Genomic DNA, 26,778 nt, shown 5'->3' with positions numbered 1-26,778 from the left:
CTCCACTCTTCTGAAATCAGAATTAGAACTCGTAGCTCTAATTCATAATAAGGCTAAATGCCTACTTGGCTGAATAGTATTTATTTGACCAGCATTTCTGGTTGAAAATATACCCCACCAAATCAAAGGTTACCAGTTCACCTACCCAAATCTTGTTTCCAGTAATGTATTTAGAATTGCAAGCACTTCTGCACTACATAATTTTTCAATTGCCTTGTTGGATTATGGGATAACATTTCCAGTATCTGCCTTCAATAAAAATGGTAATAAATATTGAGTAGGCTAAGCAAGTTTAATATTTTGTTTCAATTTATTGTTGTAGGTAATGCATTCACCGCATAGCTTAAGTCAGGTAAATGAGCTGAAGTATTTCCTAAATTGGTTTCTCAGACAATAGACTTGCATGGATTACTGCTCTTCAGTTTGGATTTTTTTTTAATTTTTTTTTAAAATGTACTGAAAAAATTTCTAGTCTTTTTAACTTTTAAAAAATATTAACATTTTGCGACGTAGAAGTCTTTAATCTTATCTGATGGTAGTCTTAAAGAATCACTTGATTCTGATGACCCACTAAGTGGCTCTACCACTGAAGGTAAATTTCTGTAACGTAATCACATCTCTTTTGAAGGTGATAACATGTTCTTCTCTGCTGTTTTAGGTGTCAAACCTTGAATGCAGTTCTTTATATTCTCCACAAATAGCCTTACATCACAAATTATATTAACACACTGAAAATTTCCTATTCCCCCATTTACTGTTCTGGATTTTTTTAAAAATATGGGCTTACCAGTGGTTGCTGTCAATTCATACGCTTTTGCAATTCAATTCCTTGTGTTTCCTTGCTCTTGCAGTTATCTATAATATATCTCAACCTTCACTTTATCTCTTGCCTATTTCCTGACTGGTAGGACAACCTCAGATACTTCATGAACCTTGCCATATAATCATTTTTTCTTTGGTTGCTCATCTAATCTCCTCACATTTAGTACATGCCATATAATTAAGCATAATTCTCTCTGTCAAACCCTTCAGATCTACCTGAAACCTTTTTATCTGAAATTCCAACAGTACTTCAAGATTCTCAGTCTGGAAATGTCTAGATCAGCATGGCATATATTTCCACAAGTATCCTCTCTTCCATTTGTTATTGTTCTGTGTTGTTGTACCACTTCCTCAGTTCGTGTATTTGTCATAGTGACAGCAAAAAAAAATAATAAAGTTATTTTTAGAAAACTAACACAAGTTTCAACTACCACTTGGTGACTAGAACAAAAATTACACCAATATTACAAAGCTGAGCATCTTAGTACATTCAGAAGAAAGGCACTAGAGTTTTCACTATTCATAAAGAAGAAGGGAACACTTTTATAAAGAATAAGGTTTCCAATGGTCATTTTAATTTATTTACTGTCATTTATGGTCATTGAAACATTTTTGCCATAAAATTCTGACAGTAGAAACATTAAGATGCTTTAAAATTGGATTGATTCTTCCTTTCCTGAAGCTCTGACACGTTAAATTACATGTGCTTAAACTGTAGTAATAAACACACTGCTGTAAGATAAACAGTAAATAAAGACCCCAAATCACTATCTAGGGTAATGAAAATAAGGCAGGAATGAAGGTTATGTGATATTGGTTAAAGAGGAAAGCAGCTACTATTGTCTTTATTTAAACACACTCTCGCACACATTTATTTGTTTTGTACACACAGTTTGCTGCATATCTGAATAATATAAATGAATAGATTGCTATGTTAAAGATGGCAAGGTAATACAGTAAAAATATTTTTATAGGATAATGTGAGATGAGCTATATAAGAAAAAAATCATGAAGTCAGAGCTCCGGTATATCACGCATACCAAATATACGACAATAAAACTTTTATATGTTTCCATCATAATGTTTTATGTCAAATAGTTAATAGGGGAAAACTGTATTAGAAACGTTTTTGAAGTTTAAAAATGTTTCATTATTTGTATCTATCTTTGTAGCAACAAAACTAGCAACTGGGGTTTTTTCAGTCTCTTCATGAGAAGTGTAACCAAAAAAATTGCCAACATTTACACATCTTTTCAAAATTACCTAAAATAATTACCTAAAAATTACCTTTTATACATTGTCACACATATATAGACAAACTGATAGAAAGACATGCATGAAGTCCAATATCTCACAAGAGGACCTGGCTGTTCTCATGCCAGGAACACAGCTGTCTGAGATGAGATAGATTTCCCACAAGGCCTCCTCCACTACCTGTAGCTACTCCACTGTCCTGTAGCTCTACAGCCTCCTGCAGATCTGTCAGCTTCTTAATTAGACACAAGGAGATCAGCAAACAAGGAGGTCAACAGATAGCACAGAAGCACATCACCCAGTAAGAGACAGAAATCATAGGCAGAAGGAAATGTTCACTCTTTGGCAGGTCGAGCAGATCTGCAAGGCACCTTAGTTTTGTCATTCTCTCCCCCCATTATTTCTTGGGCTGGGAAAGGGAAAGATTACAAAGAACTATTGGTTTCCTCAGTTGGTTTAACACTGCAATGCACAACAGATGTTGGATGGGAACAGGATTTCAAAGAACTGGAATTGATTGGAAAAAGCAGGAAACGTGGCTTGAACTGTGGGAAACTAATAATAAGAAAAGCAGTACAAGTGAAGAAAACACCGATCAATTCATTCAGGAACAGCACTGAAAACAGGACTCAGCAGAAACGGGAATCACATCCGTACCTCTATGGATGGGAGGTATACAATTTTGCACTGGCTAAGAAGCTTCCCCAGGACAGTAAGGACTGTGTATGTGCAAGAGAAAAGGGAGAGAGAAGGAGAAGGAGACAATAAGTGAGAGGCAAAATGAGCATGAGAGAATGAGAGGGAGAATACTGGCTCATGGAAACTCAATGGCTTCATTCTCACTAAATCAATGGAGCCAATGTTTTACGTGGAAAAATGAAATAACAACCTGCTCTGTATATGAGGAAAGTGATTCATTTGTGGAACAGGTACTTTCGCTGCTTTATTTAGTCTAAATGAGGAGAGCAAATTGTATTGCTCCATTGTTCTCTTTATTACTGATTTTTTTTTTTTAAACACTTTACATTCATTTCTCCAACGGGCTTTTAGAGTTCATAAGAATGCTTCTAGGAATTGTAAATTCATCGAGGATTGCTCCAAGGATACATAAGAAATTATATAACTACTTTTGCTTCAACTTCTTTCTCTTTAAGCCTGTATTGGTGTTAGGCCTTTGCTGTCATAGTGCAACAACTGTGTTCTTTTAATTTATTCTCCCCATCTCCCCATCCCCTCCCCCATCAAAACTATGCCTTACAGGGATAATTCTGCCTCTCCTGGAGTAACGAGTATTTTCATTTATGATGAAAACTGAAACCAGATATGAAGCGCCTAAGTTTCCCTCCCATATTTTCAACTACAATGAGCGAGAAAGCTTGAATAACAAAAATAAAAGAAGAAACCCCAGAACAGTTTATTAAATAGCTGTGTGACCTTGATAATTACCAATATAAACATATTACAGATGAGATTTCAGACAATCGGAGTTGTAAGTAAGCAGATTTAAGTAAGTAAAAATAAGACTAAAGCGAAGAAATTATTTCAAGGAACTTCATTCCACCTTTTTAATGAGGTGGTATATCTGGTATGCTATTTGCTATTTAAAATATATTTCCAACACTGAAGTTTACAGTTTTATTATCCTGACACAACATTCTCAATGTTAAAAATAACCCCCAGATGCTCTGTCCCAATTTCCCATTTCTTAATACAGTATCTTCAGTATGTATAGTGTGAATTAAATCCTAATATTTTAGTTATGAATTAGGAAATACAAAGTGCCTATGGATCCTTCCTTATAAATGTATTCTACCAGAAGAGTAAATACTATATTTTTCTTTTGAAGAAAAAGAAGGAAGAAGGAAGGAAAGGTCCCTACTACCCCTGACCTTCTGCTTATTCAATTATAGTTTTTGGTAACAGTGTTCAGTAGGTTAAACATTTTTTCACCAAAGCAATTTAGAAAGGTGACGAATGAAAGATTTTGACTGACCTTTCTCCTACTGTCACTATTTACAGATTCATAAAAGTTAGTAGTGAATGCCACCACTTGAACAACTGCAGTTTTTTAAAGTTTTTTTTTCTTGCACATTTTCTCTCCTGCAACCTAAAGAAGGATCCAAATCATAAAATGGACAAAACTGTAAACACATGAATTGGGTTATACTCATGATCAGGGAGAATGATTTAAAAAGTGCCTGCCTAATGCAAGCATGTAGATAGAAAACAAAAACCCACCTAATATTAGTGCAATTTTCAAGATAATTTCATTCTGAAACACTATGTATGTCTTGAGAAGAATTTGAGTGGTTTGCCAGAAGAGTTTCTTATCAACTTACCGTATTTCATGCAAATAGTATTGCAATTTCTCTATCAGTCCGACACAAAGCAATGGCTCTTTCAAAAATGGATTTTGTAAAATTCACTTAATGACCACAATGTAGGGAATTTTAACTGCTTAAGAGAAATGAAGTTTAAAAAAAAAATCATCTGCTGCCTGAACATATTCTCACATATAAGAAATTAATAACAGCCATAGAGGGAATAGAAACTCATAAGACTCCCAACTTACTGAAACTTAGCAAAGAGGAAAACAAAAGAAACTCATATTTAGAAATTAGGAAATTAATCTAAAAGGGCAGCACAGGTCATTCAGAAATATTATGAGTCAGTAAGATTCCTCTAAGAATATTGGCACCAGAAACCCTATGCCAGGGAACCATGAACCAGACTGAGCAGACAAGACAATTCATCTAGATGCCAAAACCCAGATATATGGAGAAATTAAATACAAATCTGTACAGACTGCACACTGCAGAAAATTTGCCACACTTCCTCCTCAATCATTAGCTGGCCAACTAAAACACACTAAGAAATGTCAGAAGAACAGAGAAGGAACCAGCAAACTTCAAGGCCATAATAGAGTCTGCAGCCCGCTCAAACATGGCCCATTCACATTTCGCAGTTATTAAACTACTTGAAGATAATTTACCCCTCATTTAGCTATAGTTAAATATTTTTGTAGCATACAAAAATTTTGCATAAAAAGAATAGAACAGGAAAGTGTTTAAAGTCAGAATGGAAATGTGTTATCAGGCTTGAAGGACAAATCTATTAATGCATTTAGCTCTTGATCTGCCAACATATATCCTTTTCAAGAGATACGGAAAATCTGTAGACCTGAGCTAGTCTTGACTTAATATAACACTAAATATGGCTACACAGTACTTTCCCCATTTATTATGGGCATATAATACCATGAGGCCCATCACAAGTCTTGAAAAAAATTTTTTCAACAGCTCTCTATTGTCACAGTGAGTCTGCAGCCATCAACAGCTCTCTATTGTCACAGTGAGTCTGCAGCCATCAAAAGAAAGAAGAGTGGGAGGCACTGTTAGCCTCTCATTTAGCCAAGTCCACATTAGCTGGCACCACAGACGTGGCATCTCTAGATTCCTCTGTTACTATAATATATCTAAGAATTATTCAGCTAGCTTTTCCTATTTTGAAGAAGTATAAAACACATCTCTTCCAGCTTTAAAAAGAAGAAAAGATCCACAGGTCGATCAAATATTGACCAAAAATACTGATTTACACGCACACAAATAAAATCATTTTCTCTCTTTGGATTTCACATGCGATGATTGATTCAGTCAGTATGTCTGTAAGCAAATCTCTACAAACAGCATTTAAGTATGCAAATGTTGGCTCAACCGTATTCCGTAACCCACAAAACTACTGAACATCAAAGTTGTTCCTGTGAGTGATTTGGTATCCCGTATATAAAACTGTAGATTGTAACAGGAGGCAGTACTTGTGTTTGTCAAAAGACCCAATCCAATCTTAGTGCTCAGTGGTTCATAACTAAACATCGGGGGTTTTTTGCTGGTTAGGGACACATTTTGCACTGTGTCACCTGGTTTCTTCTTTGAACCTTCGGTAAAATGAACCAGGGAAATATAAGAACTGCTGGAAGCTCTGCTGTACTGAGCTGTGCTTAGAGTAAGAAAGTTGCCACACATTTAAGTACACAAGGTCCTTCTTTGATGAAATGCAATGTGGCATTGTTCAAATACCTCTTCCTACTAAAAAACAGCACCATTGCTCCTTACCACTTCTCTTCCTTTCTCCGTATAGATGATTATCTATGCTGCTACTCCAGTTGTGCCATTCCTTTTTACTCATTTTCAGTTAAGCTTGTGAGCTCACAAATCAGTGCTCAACAATAAGTTCTAGTCATGTTTGTTTGTTTCTTGAATGTATGTATAAATTATTTTAGGCAAGCACCTATACGGCTGGATGCAGTTACATGCAAATTCACATGAAACCTATGCTCCAAACCTTGAGCCTATGCTGCAGTCAAATTCCAGCTAACATTGACTCAGAAGCTGTCTCAGTGGAGCACTGCCCTAAAGCTAACAAGTCCTTGTACTAATCATGTTTAGTCTTTCTCTGTTTTAAAGAACAGTTTTTTCTAGATTTACTTCATAGAGGACACACTGTAATGGTACAAGACTGGGAAATAGAAGACTTAATTCTATCCCTGTTTTGCTATTGACTATGGACAAACTAAGCTACTGATTCCCATCACATCATTTGTCTGCTTTACTCATTTACACTGTAAGCCCCGCAGGGCAGGGAACCTCTCTTGCAAACTGTTTGCGAAGAGCTTCCTCACACAAAGGGATTTTGAGTTCTTCAAGAAATGGGAAGTCTGTACTAATGTAACACTGCTGCTATCACCAGTAGTAAATTTCAAATTGTTTGCATTGAGCAAAACTGTGTAATAATACATATTACCTACTTGGCTTTCAGAAGCTTTGCTAACTAATTTTGCCGTTCTTGGAGGCAATGACAATTTTGTAAGCAGTCACTAGGACACTTCAATGTTCCTGATATGCAGATACCTCCTGTTTATTCTGTTGGTGACTCTGTTATGGTTCTGTTCTACTTTCACTATTATTGCCCCAAGAAGATCTTACCACTATTTTCCCATACTCATGACAGCCTTCTGAAAGGATTTCTATTTTTTGGTCTATATTAATGAATTACTTCCACTCATTCCAAAGTGAACTGTAATCAGTAGGGAGCTCTTCATCACTGAAATGTTTATCACCCTTAAAATTACACCATTTGCTACACTTTTAGGAAGCAGCTTATTGCTCTAATTCCTTCTTATGAGATTCAAATTTGCAGGTTCCATTCTTCATCCAGTCATTACCAATATTTCCTTAACATGGCTCTAATTTTATGATGTGTGCCTTGGTCATTAGCTTAGGTACTGATCTCCTCTGCGCACAGTTGAATCAGTGTCTAATCTTCCTCTCTTTTTTCAAGGACAAAATACTTATCTGCAGTACCAAATTAAATGTCTCCCCACATATTTCACTTCTATCCTTCCTACAATATTTTATTGTTGTTCTTGATATCAAATTACTTTTTTAAGATCTCAGCTTGGCACTTTCTTTCTTATAATAATTTCTCTTTAATTTCTGTCCATTCCAAAGCTTCATTTATTTTTCACAAGTTTCAGCTACCAGGAAAGATTTTTCCTTCTCTCCAAACAGGAAAACAAACACAGCTTTCACATTCTCAGTTATGTTTTGTATCAGTTACCTGAGATACGGAAGTAGCTGTCAAGCCAAATCTAGTAGTTGTGTGAGCTGTGAAACCAGTAAAGTTTGCTATCCTGGAGTATTTCCTATATCCCTGCCCCATACTCATGCAATTATTGCAGCTTTTCCCAGGTCCTCTATAATCTCATTATCTGTAATACCATCAGTTCTCCTTCCTGACCTCTAGTCTTCCACAGTATTTTGGGTAAAAAAGTTCAAAAGTAATTTACGAAAAACAGAAGTACAAAATGGTCCTAATAGAAAGTCTGTGTTATCATATAACAAAATAACTTTAAAGCATCACTTGAGTACAAACTAATATTATATTTTTCTTGTTCTGGTGCAAATCTACAGGTCTAGAAAACAAGTACTAGTTAATTTGCTCATATGCGATATTAACTCAGAAATTATAGATGCAACATAAATGCCAGCAGTTAGTATTTCACTAGTACCCAAGCTTTATTAGAATTCAGCTTCTTATGCAAAAAAACCAAATAGCCTGCCATAGGAACCCAAACACTTCAAATACTCAGCTCATCTGTTTGTGCTGACAAATTTCAAAAATAAATTTACATACACTAATATACGACAGAAAAAAATGCAAACATGGAAGCAAAGTAGAATACACCTAATCAAATATCAAGAATAAGAATGTAGTTGATACACTGCCAATGATATTAATCATTGCAATATTTAAGAAACCTAAACACAGAAGTATGGATTATACCACCTGAAACAGCTTTTGAACTTCCTATCTGCTTTAGAAGGCAAGAGTCAAAGCAATAATGTCTACATCCAGTTTACTAAATAACAGAAAGTCTTGACTACACATGGTAATTCTGACATTCCAATGAAATTAAGCAATCAGCAGGTCTGTATATCTGGAACACAATTTTTAATTTACCCTGGCTACAGACCGTATGTTGTAGCCCACAACAAACATGGTTGCAAGTGTCAAACTGGGTTGAAAATCTGTGTTTCATGCTGATATAAAATGGTAGTAATACCAACATCTACAGCTTCCCAGGAAAAAGCCAAGTGATTCAGAAGCTTCTGACAGAACAACACAGACACCCAAATCTAGCAACTGGCAACTGACAACTTCTACAATTCACATGATTTTTTTATTTTATTCTTACACTGTCGTATATGTGTTTTCACATATAAGTGAAGCACACTGATGTATATGCCATGCATGCATGCATCAACACTTTCACAGCTGATGCACTGGAGACTGAAAATTCACATTTCTATACCTTTGTGTGCTGAAACTCCCTTCACAAAACAATAAATATCCTACCTAAGGAGAAACAGTGATTGGTCATCAATACACCAGTGACTTTCTGTACTCAGGCTTAGCAGCCATTCTAAGTACAGTAATACATCTGAAGTATGAGTGCCAATTAATCTGAATAGTTCTGCCAGTGAGGGATCTCTTATACAATCACCTGCACTACTACAGATTGCATCTGCAGCTCTTTGATACCACTGCAGAAGGACAGTAATTTCATTAAATCAGTATTTGCACTCAGTTGAAAGGCCAGTAGGTTTCCCCAAGTTCCCCAATTGTCTTAAATGTGTGATCTTATGCTAAACCCTGCCTATAGTGAACTGCCAAATGCACATACAGGATAAACAAAAATATTTATAAAGCAACTGCGGCTGCACTGGTGGAGATAGCAAAGAGCAAGTTGAACCTGTCTTTCAATGCTTACTACTGCTCACCACAGATGAACAGCCCTTTGCATTTATTGAAGAGAACAGTTCCCTAACTTTCAGAAGCTGAATTTAAGACACCTACTTACAGCTGCTCTTCTGTGCTCTCTGCTCCTCTTTCAGCTTTACTCGTTTATGAGTTCAGTGGTTTGGAATACACTTCTGTGGGCTTTCTGATCTGGAACCACCCTTCCAGCAGCACACACCTGTGCAGACACAGCAGCACATGGAGCAGCAGCAGCCCTGTAGCTATCCTCCAGGGGTCACAATTGGGTTACAAATTCTATCAAATGTGATGACTGTGCAGCTTGATTTAGAGCAATTTATTCACATCCTTCTTCATTAAGATTCAAATGGAATAAGTAAGATAGAAATTGAACAGACACAGAAATTGTGCATGGTTTGCTTCTGTAGTCAGTAAACATTTATTCACTAGGCACAGCTCTCTCTCGTGCTCTCTCTCTCATATTCTCTCTCTTTCCCTACCCTTCCTGCTTGCTGTTTTAATGCATAATTAAGAAGGTCAGAATTAATGAAGCAGTGTGGAGTAAAGTTCAAGGAATCCCCAGGCACTATTTATTCTATTAGATCTCAGGCATGAACATCAGATTGGCAGCATTAGAGGCAGAGGCAGTGTAGCTGGCAGCAGTCCAGGAGAGAAGCTACCAAGGGATTCTTACCTGCAGTGTCAAGTCATTGCTGAGCTCCCTCCCTGCAAAAATCACCCGCAGCTGGTCGGCTGGAACTCCCTGTCGCTGGGCAACTGCCTCCTTCAGCTGGAGGATGCTGGCATCCGAACCAACCTCCACCGGGAAGCCATGGCTGGAGTTGAACCTGACAAACACTGAACAAGAGCAAAAGAGCTTTTTAAGTGAGAATTTCTCATGATGTGTTTGTACTAGAGTGACTACGAGAGGCTTACTTTTCAATTTCAGGAAGCATGTACTATTTTCAGAGGAAAGCTATTAATACTCCCTCGTAGCATTTTTAAACTCATCAAAGAATAGTTAGTGATCACTAAATAAAAAACATTAGTTTCCCCTTGGCAGTACTAGCAATTACAGAGAACATTTAGAATCAGAAGAAATCCCACTAGGCAGCTGCCTAAGTAGCTGCTAGCTGGCACAAAAGATTTTCAGTTCAGTCCTAACCTTTGCAGCACACGTGCTTCCTGTGCCACTCATGCTCCTCCCCAACGCATATATCAAATAAATGCAGGAAACTGAGGTATGCTCTAGAGCCAAAATATATTAAATTATACAAGGGAAAACAATTCCTTGTTACAAGGCAAAGCAGAGTCATATAAACTGGTTTCCCACTGATATAATTCTACAAAAGTAATGACGGAGAGAAAATCACATGGTAGAAGACATCAGAATCACAGAATTCTGTGTTTGGGAGTGTTGTATTACAGCACGGTCTTTTCAGAGTTCACTAAAATATCTGCAGTACATAATTCCTGTCAGCATCCACCTTCAGTGCAGAAAATCACTACTGCACCAGTCATATCATTTTTAGAGCTGCAGCAACTGGTTTATACATCCAGAGAAGCCCAGCAAACAAACTCATAAGCTTCCTGCCATTCAGCTGGCAGAACTGTTTTTCATAAGGAGTCTGAATGTGCTCATTGAGCCCATGGCCAGGGAATGACTACAAGAACTATGAAATAGGAAAAAGCCTCATTACATCCATATCAGTCATGGAGATTGTACGAACAGTAGACACGTCCCCAGTGGAACGCTTCGACCAACACCTTCACAGGCAGGAAGCAAAGGAATTAGCAAAACACGATACAAAACAAAAAAAACATTTATATCAATTAGATAGTGGGTACCTGTCACCTAAACTGCTTGGGTATTGATTGCAACAACCAGTCTTTTTAAAGATTTATTTCTGCAGTGTTTTAGCTGAAGATTTAATCCTTTGCATTTTTGTTGATTGATAGAAGCATAAGCTCAAAAGTATTTATTCAGTTTAAAGAAATAACTATTTTTAAAACTGAAAATTGGAATTCTATGATTTTTCAAACATATAGTCTCCCTGACAACTGCAAAGGTGTCAGATACTTTAAGAACATTTGACTATGGCTGAGAATGCCGCCACTGTTTTGCTCAGCAGCCAGTGTTGCAGGTATTTGCAATTTCATGTTTTCAGTTCCGATCTGGCTAATCTTTAAGGGATAAGGCCAGATACTAATACAATTTAACACATCATTTTAAGTTTTGCACTTGAAAGCATCCCCTTAATGTACTAAAATACAAGGTAAGATTGCACAGTGCAGTGTCAGGCAGGTGCCTTGCACTGTGTTATGCAGCCTCCGGTAGTACATCTTGGTTTAATTTCTACTTAAAGGTGTTATGGAAATAATTGAAGTGTGCAAGCTGTATATTCAGACTGCTCAGAAAAATCAGCAAAATTTGAATTTTATGTTGATTATTGTTTGGAGAGCAAAAGAGGATGTATATGGCAAAAAATAGTTACAGCTAATGGGAACTGAACAGTTCCCATCTTTCCAGGAACACTCATAATGCTCCACTGTAAATAACATTATCTGGGCCAATAGCAAAATATACAGTTAAATCAATGGGGGAAATACTTTTTTAATATGCTATGCTCTGACTATTTCACTATGTTTATATATATATATATATATAGTTAATACATGTATATAGATTACGCTCACATACACACATAAAATGCACACATGTGCATCTCCAAGAGTCCTTCCTAACTAATACATAATCCTCTTTCTCCCCAGTCTTACAAAAGCCAGTGCTATTCATTGTGGAAATGAAAAAAAAAAAACAAAACCAAAACTCCAACAAAATCAGCAGGTGCATTGACTCTGCAAATCACATCTAAGAGGAAAGTGCTTGATAAAAGAAGCATAAAAAAGCATAATTTAAATTAATTAAAAAGCAGTACTTGTTTTTAAAGACAGTATAATTCCAACATACTTACTGGAAGCTTTAGTCAAATTTGACATCAAAAATCCCAGCACCTTCTCTCAAATAAATTTATTTTTATTCACTTACAACAGGTATAATCCCCATTGTCTATGAGGTATCAGAAGTTTACTATCACAATTCTTACCACATGCAACCATTGAAATGAGTATGAATGCAACATTTTGTACTCCAGAGCACAGAAGAACACAGAAGACTGAAGAATGCTAGAAAAATGCCAGAAAAATGCTAGAATGCCAAAATTTGTTTGCTGGAAAGTTCTAATACACAGATATTTTGCCCCTAAGCACTTTTATTCTATTATATAGTCTGCAATCCACCAACTCTTTTTAATGTAAAAGAACAGAAGAGAACTTTGCTTACTTGCGCAGAGCACAAAAAGATTAAATACAAAAAATTCAGCCTGTGGAATAAAACCAGAATTTCATTAATATAGTATTTCAAGCTGTCTTTTTAGGAAAAGTAGATTTCTTTTCTTTTTGCCATTTCACCTCAAAAATTAAATAATATTCTTAGCAACACACGTTATTCAAGAGATCACAGGTGAAGTCATGAAGACATTTGAGACCTCTCTAAAGGGAGGATTTGAAAAGGTTTTGAGTTTAAAGTTTCGTCTGCTAGAATTTAAATAAATATTTAAATAAATATTGGCTTAACAAGAGATCAGAGAATTTACCTGAGGCCTAAACTGCTGATGGAAATCCAAAATAAATAAACGGAGTTACTCAGATAAAAGTACATGGGGCAGGTGTGTAGAGGAGCTGAAGAACTGCAAGTGAAGGCTGGAAGAAAGCTCGGGGGATGGCACCCCTGTCAGGATCTCAACAGGCCACATTTCAGAGCCCTGGATTCAGCAACCTTTCTTCTTTGGCAAGCCATATGAAAAGTGCCAAAGATTTAATCCCCATTGTTATCCAACAGGTTTTCCGGTTCTGAACGGAGAAGATAAATATAAAATGTTGGAGAAGCTTAGGCCTTGCTTGTGAACAAACTGTGAAGGCACAGTCCTGATATACAGAACCAAAGCAAGTGAACTGTACCAAGAATGAAAACAAGGTGTAGATGTTTTTATATTGCTACATGCAAAACACAAATTTCCTTTTTAGTTTTGACATAAAATAGCCAACACGTTTTCTTCCTAAACTAATGAATCACACACACAAAAAAGCTATAACATACAACATATAATCTGTGGCAAAAGAATGCACATATTTAAACTTTAAGATCTTATTGCCTAAGATCTAATTCTCCATTCTTCATATAGACAAAACAAAGAATGTTACCAAAGTTTAACCCAAAGACAGTGTGAAATATGTGAAACGTCTTCTATTTTTAAAAGCCCCTTCCCTACTGAGGTGAGATAAAAAGACCTTTGAAATGTATTTTCCTAAGAATGGGGAAAAAAAAAAGTCTTGTGACAGTGTCTGTGGTGATCAGATCCTTTGACTCGGCACGGGACTTGAGAATACAACTCTTCTTGGGTCAAAAACCTACATCTAGACTATTTCACACTTGGAAGTATCATCCTTTCCTTTTCAGTATTAAATTTGTCTCATAAACCGTGATTAATAATTTATCCAGTACAGCTGACCAATTTAGTACCAATTAAAACCAGGAAAATGCACAGAAAGGAGAAAGTAGAAATCCAGAGAACATAAAATTCTTGCCCCTCTGGTAAAGTATTGTGGAACTGTTCTGGAAGTACCTCTGTTACCACACAACTGTGCATCACCTCTCAAGGCACAGGTGGAAGGCAGCTGTTCCAAGTACTATTTTTATTTCAATAAATAAAATAAAACCATATAAAACATATTTTTTGGATCCCTGGTGCTCTTCCATCTTCAATCATACAAGATATTGTTCTAGTATTTTAATCTTTAGATTTAATTAGCTTTAGATGTATTTGTAGACACTTTATAAACTACCAGTGAATATCAGTTGTTGCCCAAATTTCTACAACCTAAATTGTAGAAATGCAACTGTAGGACATATGCAGTGTGAGAAACTAGCAGCAGAACACAAGATAATGGGATGGCACTACATCTTGTTCCACAACTTTTTATTGTTATTTTCTTCTTTTCAGTGTGCCAAGGGAACTGAAAAATGGGAAAGAAGTAAAGCAAAAGACTAAAGAGGAACAAAAACCAGAAAAAGATGAGTTGGGGAGACTCTGAGAGATGAGGTCAGGAGTGGAAAGGAATAGCTCAGAATTGTATTAACTTCTAATTGGTTTGTATTGCACAGCCAGTCAGCACATGTTAATGAAAGTCCAATCAAAGGGTTAAACAACTTTTGCGAAGTTCTTCGGACTTTGTCTTTCCAGAGCAACTTCAGCAGACTGGAACTGGTACAGTCCTTTTCTTCACAGATTGGTGTATCTAAGTTTTGCATTGCAATAGGAGACCTTCCCAACACCTTTTGCTCCCCAGAGCACTGGAGAGCAGGTTGGTTCAGTCAGCTCCACTTTAATTTCTACCCTACTTCCACTAGATCAAGTCCCACTTTGGAGGCTGTCACTGTCATAAAGTTCTGGCCAACTGGCTTGCCTAATTTTTTCCTGACATAAATACGTGATAAAATCTCATCATCAATAGACTAACCATTCCCATAGCAATTCATGTATCCTTTTCATCAATTAGCAAAAATATCCTCAGCTCCCTCCAAGAAAACTCTTTAACAGATGTCATTTCTTCAAAAAGTTGCCAAATTCCAACAAATTGAAGCCAAGTTGAGATAGCAGGATCCTGAGTCTTGATGCCCTTGCACTGAACATCCTGCCAACAACTCCCTTCTTCTTTAAAGAGGGAAATCCAATTACAGAACCTCTGCTCTCTACAGAAGGAGTGAGATAGTGTCTCAGAGACAAATGATTTCACACATTTCAGCCTGTATGGCTGAAAATCAACAGCTTGAACACTACCTCAAGATGAGTGGGTTGTCATTGCAGATATCGATGCGCTGGTATGACATTTTCCGGGCAAAATGCCCTGCTGTATATTTTGCACCAAATCCCGACTGACAGGTATATGCAATGAAGTTAACCATGACTTAATGAGTTACCACTCACTGCTGAGCCATAATAACTGGAAGCATTAGACCTCCTTGATCATTGCATTTGTGAAATAAAATTAATGCACATTAATGTAAGCCAACTTCACAGCCGCAGCAGAAAAAGAGCCTACACAGGCAATAAGTGGCAACTCATTAAGCCAGAGTAATTTGGTTGCTTCTGATCATTTGTAAATTACCTTCACCTAACGAATGATTTTATGATGTAGTCACACATAAAGAGCAATGTAGTAATCTAACATAAACAATGTCTATAAAACCCCATCCTTGGTGAGGTTATTTCTCTCCTTTAGCAAGGAATAAACTCTCTCCGGGAAAAATCTTTAGTGATAGCTAATACCAAATGAATCTCATAAAAAAATGTCCCTTGATCATTAACTCAAATTTCAAGATTGAGATTTCTGATGGTTTTATTTACTTTTTAAATAAAAGTCATGATTGACTTTTATTCAAACTATTGTTCAGGGAAATTGAGACAGAATTCTCCATAAATGCTACATATATACCCAATGACTGTTTCCTACGAAGTCATGAGCAGCATGGAAAGGGTGAGTAGGGATAGGGCACTCACTTCCACCACAAGATTTAGGGGGCGTCATATCAAATTTATATGAGCTACGTTCAAAAGTGGCAAAAATGCTCTGTTCGCCTACATTACTAGCAGCGGACCTTCTGGAAAACTCTGCCATAGAAGTGGTAGATGCACAATGTATAAATTTGGCTCAAGGGGAAAAAAGAAACAGGCAGTTTCAGGCAGCTCAGTAATCTCTCTACTGGAAACAAAAGAATAATATACACTACTATGAAATAAATACTTTATGTGTAGGTTTTGAGCTTAGAAAAGCAACATCTTTCAGTCATATGCTGAGCCAAAGAGGAACTTATGACTGCAAAGAAGGTAAAAAATAACAGATACCATCACATGGTTGTTGTTTTTTTTTTTACTTATTCTTAAGAAAACACATTTTAAAGCTCCTGTTGTTTGAGTTAAAGATAGCTGGAAGAACATCAGGGAGCAATATCATCTATGCTTGCCCTATTGTCTTTCTTCAGAAGGGTCTCTCTGCTTATGGTCACTGCTGTAGACAATAATACATAGGGTTTAACAGTCCCTTCTTCTGAACAATTATGGTGCTCTTCTGCAGATGTCCTGGGTGTTTATATGTCCATACATGTACTCCAACAGAATGTAAGACTGAGTAAAATCTAACCAACTGAGTAAAATGCTACCAACTAATCTAAACCAAGAATAGAGGCAAATAAAAAAGATAAAGAGTTCAGCACTGGTCTCTTCTTTGCCTCCAGAGCTGTGCATGCACATGCAGTTGCTTTCTTGTATTGCAGTGAGACAATTTTTAAACTCAGCAATTCTCACAGTAACCTAATTTTGTTCTAGGAAGTATGCCTCTTAATCCAAGACACATGCTAAATTTGTCCAGTAAATTATTTCCTGTGATTAATTCACTCACTTTTACTATTCTCTTTAAAGTTGGAGGAATGCATTGCTAGCTAACCCAACACTACAATTATGTTGGCATTTCCTTTATAAGTCTCTTAAAAAATGCTATTTTCCTAGCTATTTTTGCCCTGATTTACAGGCTGCTTAAGTCAGCACAAAGCTGCCATGAACTTCCTTGATACAAAATCAACCTAAATTCATTTTTCATTTTAAATAGATGCATACTGTTCTTTAATGTGCTTGGACATGGATAAGAGTCTTTCAATTCCACATATTTCAAGCTCTATGCTACAGCTTTCTGTATTAATAAGAAGTACCACGTTTAAAAATAAAATGTATACTCTTGCAGCTGTTAAATTACCCCTGTCCTGTGGAAGAATGGGCCAGTATTTTTGCAAAGACTGCATGAGTTCAATGAAATACGCAAGAGGATCAGAAAATCTCAAGTAGGACTACTGTAATAACTTTAAGGCCATAAAAGGAACCAAGAAGGGGAAGACTGCAGTAGGGAAATTCCACTGTTTTAACAGTTATGCTGATTTGCAGCTCCATAGGAAATTTAACATGATTTTCTTATAGTATCTACATTCTGCTAAATACTAGAAAAGTTGTTGGACAGCTGAGATCCAGACAAAGAAATGAATAATAAATATGGCAGCTGTTACACTTAACTAAACAAGGAGCTTTCTAACATCATGAAGTTTATTAAATGCTCCGTATAGGACAAAAAAAGTGTAAAAAATTTATAAAATCCACATTATAATATGTATTGAAATGGTATCTATGCCATTGGAATGACTATGTAGAAACAGATTAGTTACACATACAAAAAAAAAGAAGTCCCAGAGAAAACATATCTACATACTCACCGACTGATATGAAAACCTTTGGTTTCACTTTATTTCTACAAGAGCTACTACAAATAAAAACAAGCCAAAACTCAAAGGAATAAACATCGTTACAGCCTTGGACAGTGGGCTGTACAAGTAGTACATGGTCGCATGCTGTACAGCCATGTGCACTGCTTGAAGGGAGAGGATGAAGCCAGCTACTCTGGAGAACAAAATCATAAGAGCTTATTCCCTTGGTGTTTACAGGTCTAACGTCAGCTTTTGAATATTCAGGATTCTTTGCTTTTTCTCATCCCATTTGAGAGGATCCCAGTATCATTACAATCATGTCCTGATTTGTTTTAAAATGCACAATGTGCAAACAAAATTGTATTTCTTCACAGAGCACTTCATTTTAGGGCTATATGCTGCAGTATCTTTTTCTCCTTAAGTATCTTTCCAGTTTACCAATTTTACTGATAAATAGTTCTATACTAGCAGAAAAATAAGATTCGATGTTCTAGGACAGTCCTGTCCCTGTCCTTCACCTTTGAACGCTAACCTCATCCTACTCCTTTTAAATCGTGAGCACCATCTCTTCTCCCTCAAGTCTTCTCACCAGTAAAACCACAGCAGTGGCACAGCAGGCTTAGAATGCTTTTGCTCTACAGAATTGCCTGAAGAGATGCTACCAGGGAGGACACTGCAGGCACCACCAGCCCCAGCTGTCCCTGCCTGGCTTTGCTGGGGGCTCCATACTCTGCCCAGGGCACCCAAGGTCACAGCCCCTGCCTCAGCCACGGCTGTTCCGTGCCCAAACCAGCCTGCTGCTGTTCCTGCCTGGGCTTCTCGCAGAGCCCTGACCTGGCATGGACCTGATGGTGGGTCACTGCTCCGCCACACAGTCCTCGGCCACCCGCGGGGACACGCAGATCGCCTCAGCTCTCCCACCTCCTGAAAGGCACACGCTGTTGATACTCCTGAAACAATCTGAAAATGTCCTCAGCTCCTTACCTTTTAAAAAATGTGTACTGTTCCAAAACATACAGCACTTCTGCAGCAACTTGGAATTTACCCTGATAGGTCCACTGTAAATTCATTTGCCAAAATTACATCTGATACAGATGTAATATAAACATTAGTTAAAGATCCTAAATAATTACAGAAGCTTTAGTAAAACTATCTTATCTGTTTGCTCCCTGGAAGGAAAATTTAACTCCTTACATCAAAAGAGAAATATAAAATGATGGGTTGCCAAAGAAATTTATAATTGTGTCATACAAACGCGTACTCAGCTTTTCTTCTGAATTAATTAAAAAAAAACAAGTTCCTGTAGCTAAGCTTAAAGATTTACCATATATCAAAGATAATTTTCTCCCTATTGAGTTTTTCAAAACTCTTCCCACTCTTGTTTGGTTTTTTCCCAACATCTACTTTTGCTATCTCACAGCCAAATAACAAACACCTCTAAGTCCCTGACACAACAAAATACACTGCAGCCAATTTTGCCAGGCAAAAACATATGGCCTGTAATGACTGCCAAAAATAGTCTGTCATTCCTTCTACAAAACTGCTAGTTAGCTGGAAAAGAGAAACGCCATTTAAAATATCTCAGAGTCACACAAGAATCCTACAGATTCACTACAGCGTCTGAACACATACACGCGGAGAAATTAATCGGGCCTGCTTAAAAAATACATAATAGTCATTTACAATCCCTCCTTAGATATATTAAATGTTTACTTATATATACATATATATGTATGTATAAACCCCTCAACTCAGAATGCTGTTATTTCAGTACAGACTGAAATCCTCATTCACTGAGCAGACATAGACCTGAGCTTGCTGAGTAAGATGAGAGTAGAGGCTCCAGTTCACAAAAATGCTTACTGGGAACATGACTCAAATACTATTGCAAATATGAAAAATTAAAAACTCCAAACCATACTCAAATGTCAAAATACAGTAGGAGGTCTCAAACTGGTAAATGATGTATATAGTATATCAGCTGAATCAGATGGGATAAAAGTTGTGAAACATTTCAGATACAACCAACTTTGTTTCTGCAACACAAAGCAAAGCCAAAGTATGTACATATTATAGACACGCACAGCAAATACTGAAGACCATGTGGAGCTATGCTGTGACACAAATCTGCTGAATATGTTTCTTGCCACTTTAACAATTCTCTGCCAATCTGTTTTGCTGGATTTCCTTTACTGTCCAATGTATCAGTACCTTTCAGGCAGATGACATAATGATTTCTCTCTCTGGTAGATCTAGGTCCATAGCTGATACAAAGTTAGATATTTCAAGGCCTGCAGGCTTATAATTTTGAGGTATATATAACTGGAAAGCTAAGAAACAATTGGTTTTGTTTTTTGCTTTTTTTTTAATTAAAGACTAAGATAGCTGTATAAAGTAATTCCGTAAATTTTTAAATGGAGGCCTCATAATCTGAGGTTTGAGCTTATTGCCGTGATAGAACAAAATATCTCAGATATCAGAATAAGAAGACTGTTTATCTAATTCAGGTCATAATTACCCTGGAAGAGCATTTTCCACTGGCACATGTAATGTACTGAAGACAAATGTTTTCCGGGCATGTATCATTTTATGAATTTCAGATAAAGAAAATTATTCAAAAGATTTGCTATGTCAAAAGCAAGATACACATAAATTAAAATGTGAAATAACAGCTGAATTGATGATGACAGGATGAATCAGTTCCTTCTTGGTGAAGTGAAAGTTTATTTAAAACAGCTTTTAAGTTAAAATATCCATTTCATTAGATCAAACTGAATACATTTTCCCCCTGAAACAGAAGCTCAGAATGCAAATCCAAAGAATTCTGAGCAAGGCATGAAGTCAAAATTTCTGCACACGGAGAAGACTAAATCTACGTTTGATTTCATATAATTCTCTATACATGGGCTATTTTCTGTCTTACATTATACATGCTGAAGCTTTGTGAGAGGCAGCATCTAACCTTTGTAAATGGGTCACACTGCTACCAAGATGTATCTGCATAACACAGTTCCACAAATTCTCTTGTAAAAATTCTGGTTTGCACACTTTACATCCATGGGTGGAAGACAAAAATGCACCATCATTTCTGTGAGGCATGGGAGGTACACTACAGTTTGAGAGAGAAGAGCTTTTCTGAACTTTGTTTAGTTTTAAAGGCTGATTGTACTGACCGAGTCTTTTAGCTCCCTGAAGAAAATGTGGTAGACCAGTAACAAGTTATTATTTTGGGCTGTGTGCTGTGTTTCCATTGTCCCTGTTGTCAGGAGGAATGATGCTAGAAGAGCAACTTGATCTTCTATGTGATTTTCTCATTTTCAAAACATATTTTAAAGCCTGAAAGAACGGGCAGTCTTTTTTGATGAAAAAAATTACAAGTTCTTTGTTCTGACTATGAATATTTCTAGAAGAAGATCCATCTCAATGTCACAAACACCTCAATACTTCTCAAGATTTCCTTTCTTTCTGTCTTTCTGACAAAATGCATGCAGCTGCAGCCTATCACTCCCTGTGCCAGTGCATTTGTCAATTAGCTGGAAGGAAATCGCCCAGTACACAAAGCTGAGCTTATGATCAGACAGGAAATTATGGTTTATTATGCAATTTTATTCTTGTCTGTGATTGACTGCACATCAAACGGCCACTCAGTGGCAGCCACTGACACTTGATAAGGTAAAAATAGTTTTGTAAAACCAGATGGTGGAAGCAAGACACCAGCAGATCAGGAATGCTGAGTCTACTATACTTTACATGAGAAATAAACCAAAAGGATTTTAACACACAGTGGTCCTTTGCAGTATATTAACATTACAAATGGTATGGTGTTTTCAGCAGAGTGGAAATCTGCCAAATTCTAATCACCATTTCCCTTCACACCCTATTTAGAGTGGTAAGGGCATCAGCACTTGTAAATAGGTAAATTTTTTCAGAGCATATGCTCCATATATGCTCTGCCAGCATACGAAGTCATGAATACAAATAATTCTGTATGCAAATAACCTCACAGAGCTCAATAAGACTTTTTATATTTTTTTACAATGTTTAGGGAAAAAGTGATTGTGATGTATAATGTCAACATACCCATCTTAGTAACACATTTTTTAACAACTTATGAACCCAACAGTGTCAGCTTACGCAAGTGATAAATGTGTAAAAAAATAAAATCAAAACAAGGTTTATTTAAATAAAGTCATTAAATGTTTTAAGCCGATCATCCAGTTGAAACCACATCTTTGTAATGGCATGTGGAAGCTCTGAATAGCAACTGAAATTAAAAAATAAATACTGTGGCAAGCTAAAGGGCCAAAAACATTACAGGACTAGGAAATTTGGTCAGATATTTAGAAATGTATTTGGAGGAACTTAGCAGCAAAGTTAAATTAGTTTAGGAAGAATGAGAATTCTGAACAAAAATTGCTGTTTTAAACTGTGTATCTCAAGCATTATGTACAAACATGTGACAATATTCTTGGAATCCTCATTGTAGAAAAGAAAAGTAAAATATGGACTTATTTCTCCTCATAAATTACTATCCTACACCAAAGGAAAAAAAAGTGCTTTTCTTTAGGTTCTCCTTCCTCCAAAGAATTAATCATAAATGGTACAGCTGGATCACAACTGAATAGTTAATAATTCTCAAATAAAATAATAATTCTCATTATGGAAGAAGGAAGATACATTAGTAAGAAAAATACATTCATAAGACTTAAAGCCATTATTTATTTGTAACACACATATGGTGGTAATTGCAAAACAGCAATATTTATCATCACATAGATGAAAGCCTTATTTTCTTTCTTGAAAAACTCCAGAAGACATAGCACATGATTTCCAGAGAATTAACATTTATGGGGGAGGGGTTTTCTTTAAATTTGCCAAAGACACTGTTACTTAGTTAATAATGCATCCCATGTAAGATTTTTTTTGCATGATTAATGCAACTGAAACAGCAAAAACAATTAACAGTTACACTGTTACTGAAACTGTTTCCTTGCCATGATAAACAACTTCTGTAAGGATATTACTTCCAACAAGCAAAGCAACTAAAAAGTGTATTAAATCAGATTTAAAAGGGAGTGTTACCTTCCCCGGAATCCAGCTTTCTGAAGCCAGCATTCTTAATGTGCTTTTCACTCCTAAACCTCACTGGCCTAGTAAGAGGCAGGAAGAATTTCTAGAATCCTACAAGTTTCTGGCTTTCACAGGTCGTAGGAGCCTGGACTGCAGGCTAATTCTAGGCAACTACTGGATTTGGCCTACTCTGGATATTCAAGAGTAGTGCTCTGGCCTTTTCATGAAAAACTGTTAAACCTTTTCATTGCTATTTTAGCAATAGCATTGACAAAGAAATGGATGCCTTGAAAAACACAAGGGAGCACTAAACACAATAATTTAACAAAGTGATAATCTTTACCTGGAAATGCCAGGAAGACCCAGGAGACTTCAGAAGCCTGAGGAGTGTATCCAGACAACAACAGATAATTACTGTGACTCATAAAAGTTTACTGGAAAAACACAGTAAACAAATTTCAGTGCACAACAGAAAAATGTGAAAGAGAGGCAAAGGGAATAATGATGCTAAGAGAGAACATATAGGAAGCAAAAAGAAATAAATCAGAGGATGAAGAAAAGGCCTCTCCAGGAATAGAATCATAGAATCATAGAATGATTTGAGTTGGAAGTGACTTTAAAGATCATCTAGCTCCAATGCCTCTGCTGTGGGCAGGGACACCTTCCACTAGACCAAGTTCCTCAGAGCCCCATCCAGCCCAGCCTTGAACACATTCAGGGATGGGGCATCCACAGCTTCTCTGGGAAACCTGTTCCAGTGCCTCATCACCCTCACAGTAAAGAATTTCTTCCTAATATCTCATCTAAACCTACTCTCTTTTATCCTAAGGCCATTCCCCCTTGTCCTGTAAAAATGCCCTTTTAAAAAGTCCCACTTTTTTCATGCCCTTGTAAAAAGTCCCTCTCCATCAGTCCTGTAAGCTCCCTTCAGATACTAGAAGGATGTCATCAGACCACCCCAGAACCACCTTTTCTCCAGGCCAAACAATCCCAAGCCTCTCAACCTTTCCTCATAGGAGAAGTGCTCCATTACTCTGATCATCTTGGTGGTCCTTCTCTGGACTTGCTCCAACAGGTCGATATCCATCCTGTGCTGGGGACCCCAGACTGGATGCAGCATTCCAGGTGGGGTTTCACAGAGTAGAGGGGCAGACTCATCTTCCTCAACTTGCTGCCCACACTGCTTTTGATGCAGCCCAGGACATGACTGCCTTTCTGGGCTGCAAGTGCACATTGCTGGGTTATGTCCAGCCTCTCATCCACCAGCACTCCCAAGTCATTCTTGGCAGAGCTTTTCTCAATCTGTTCATCCCCCAGCCTGTACTGGGGGATACTGGGGGTTGCTCCAACACGTTGAACTTGGCCTTGTTGAACCTCATGAGATTCCCATGGGCCCACTTCTCAAGCTTGTAAACTGTATCGTTCCAAAATATTTTGCACTTTTCTTCAATATGTTCTGCTCTCTTAGAGCTCAGTGCAACTCTTTTTGCCACCTAAATGAACTGTGAACCTAGAATTCTGCAGCTCAACTGATTCAATAGCTTTTCAAGGGGAAAAAAAAAAAAGGAATGCTTGCACAGTTTGTAATGCTCCAGTAGAAGAGAACATTTCTTTCTGGTCCCCTGTAGATGTCTTTAAGAGAAGCTCATGCCAATATAATACATCCAACTTGGATTCTTCTAATACTGATGGGATAATGGAACTTTCTACTTAGAAAGTGTCACCCCTTACATTAGTTTTACCTGAAAGAGTAAATTAAATACATATATATTTGCAATGACATAGAAACTCTTCCAAAATACTGAATTAAGCATAGATCTAAAAATCATTCAAAATTCGAAAAAACAGACACTAACTTGGACAAAAACGGAAAACAGCTTTATACAAGCTAACTTAATTTTGCAAAACTCTCCTTTAATATATTTATACTGATGTAAACTGAAATTTAATACTGTTATTGTAATGATTTCTTGAAGGTCATAACAAGAAAAGACTCAGAAAACTCCATGAAAAAATGAAAACCAATCCCAATCCTCTTTTGAAGGACACAGCTGCTATGTCTTTAATTACCACACATGCTTTGCTATGTCTTTAATTACCACATTTTGCCAGTGCAAGCTTTGAGAGCACCCAGAAACAGCCAGAGACCAGGAGCAGAGCTGACCACATTACAACCTCTGCTCTCTGGCAACATCAACACAGCCCCCCTGAAAATACAGGAGCTTACATGAAACACATTTGAAATGCAGAAATACTGTGCAAAGATCATCTGGGAGTTCCTTTAGGAGTCATATCTATATTACCTATATTTAAATACTGTCCTTATATATATCTATATATGCACTATATAGACATATACACATGTAACATACTGTGCATGTATGTATATGCTTGTAACTGAAAGGAAAATTTCAAGAGTCTGTATCATTATGAAAAAGGCTAACAGCTGCAACAAATCTTATTTTCTGGATTTAGAAAACTTCCTATTCACAATTCAGTTAAAAAGTTCATCGTATCATGTATGTGGACTGGCTTGCTTATTCTACATTGACAGTAACTGAAGGAGAACGGGGCACTCGTTTTTGGCACCACTCAGTTTGACTGCATTAAATGTAGGCCTAATTGTTTAAGAATTGTTGAACTCCTCTCCACTGCTGCAAGAAACGCAAGCACCTGTACAGAGCGAGATGGAACATCCAACGCTAAAATCCAAATGCTAACCTTTTCTGAAGAGTGATATGGAGAGGAAGTCTAGCCCCGTATGCAGTTCACTAAATCACGTAGTAAATATTTCTGTCACTAAGTAACATAAAGAGAAAACTGTTTTGATCATTTTGACATTTTCATTAAATCTCTATTTAACCACACAGTTTAGGAACTCTGAAAAACCATAGAAAAATTATACAAGAAAGCTTTTTATTTTAAAAGTGGAGCCAAGAGGAATACAGCAGATATAGTATCCAGTCATAACCCCATTAACCCCACTTCAAAAATACTGGGGCATCAAGAGCCACAAGATTCATCCCAAATGCTGGAAAGACAGACACAGAGGCTGCTCTAGGTGTGCTGTAGTCCAGCAGAAGGACATTAGAGTAGCTTTAGAGGGTTTCAATTTTTATTCAATTATGATGATGTTATTAACCTATTTATTTCCTTGAATATTTACTCTAAAAAAATCACCACCTTCTTTCTTGTCTGATCAACGTTATGCTTAACGTCAGCATCCACAGTGACCTGACAACCGCCTGAAGAAGTTCTGATCTAGTGAACTATCACTGCAATTCACTGCATGAGACACCCCACTGTGTTCATGTTTGCAGAGAACAATCAGCCCCACTACGAATAAAGCTTGACTTATTTGTAGAAGAAGGGATTCCTTGCAAAGGTCCCAGTGAGGTTGTGGATATTAAATTAGCATTGTGCATTGTTTTGAGAAACCGTGATCAATTATTAAACCCTTACAATGGAAGAAGACTCAGAGGAGATGGCCAAGGGCAATGTGCCCCCAAGGCTCATGGCAGGATGTAGGGAGTGACTGGTGACAGCTGCTGCAAAGAGAGCTGAACTTGGCTGCATACAAACAGGCCCAAAGGGTAGCTTTGGTCTAGATAAATACATCTGAAGTCAGTTTAGTGGAAAGCAACTGGTTATGTTAATTTAATGAACCAACCAATGTTCATGCACAAGTTAATTCAAAGAGAGCAAATTTCTTCCTGCACATGCTGGAGCAGCGCAGGGGGGTATATATGCACCTCTCTCAAACATAGAGTATAAAATAATAGAACAGTAAACAAAAAGAGCTTTGAATAGCAATGGGTTTGAACTGACTTCACACTCCATGTATTCCCTCCTGGCCCCTGAGGATGCCCAGTGTCACGACAATGAGCCTATTATACAGACTGGCAACAAGATTCACATTCACATTGTGATTCAACTTTATGCAAAAA

General features: G+C 37.1%; 1 protein-coding gene across 3 annotated transcripts in view; it reads right to left on the bottom strand.

Moving 5' to 3' along the window:
- The window catches only part of PARK2 (parkin RBR E3 ubiquitin protein ligase), a 706,473-nt gene that overhangs the window by 566,621 nt on the left and 113,074 nt on the right, over nt 1-26,778 (bottom strand). For 2 of the 3 annotated variants that reach the window (XM_017813699.1, XM_017813701.1), the window contains exon 2: nt 10,088-10,251. In XM_017813699.1, coding sequence (XP_017669188.1) covers nt 10,088-10,251 — 164 coding nt within the window. Of the gene's footprint in view, nt 1-10,087; nt 10,252-10,329; nt 10,347-26,778 lie in introns of those variants that run through there. The other variant, XM_017813700.1, reaches the window with a different exon arrangement.

The sequence above is a fragment of the Lepidothrix coronata genome, unplaced genomic scaffold, assembly GCF_001604755.1.
Source record: "Lepidothrix coronata isolate B3197 unplaced genomic scaffold, Lepidothrix_coronata-1.0 Scaffold42, whole genome shotgun sequence".
Taxonomy (NCBI): Eukaryota; Metazoa; Chordata; class Aves; order Passeriformes; family Pipridae; genus Lepidothrix; species Lepidothrix coronata.
This window is presented reverse-complemented; position numbering and strand designations above follow the sequence as displayed.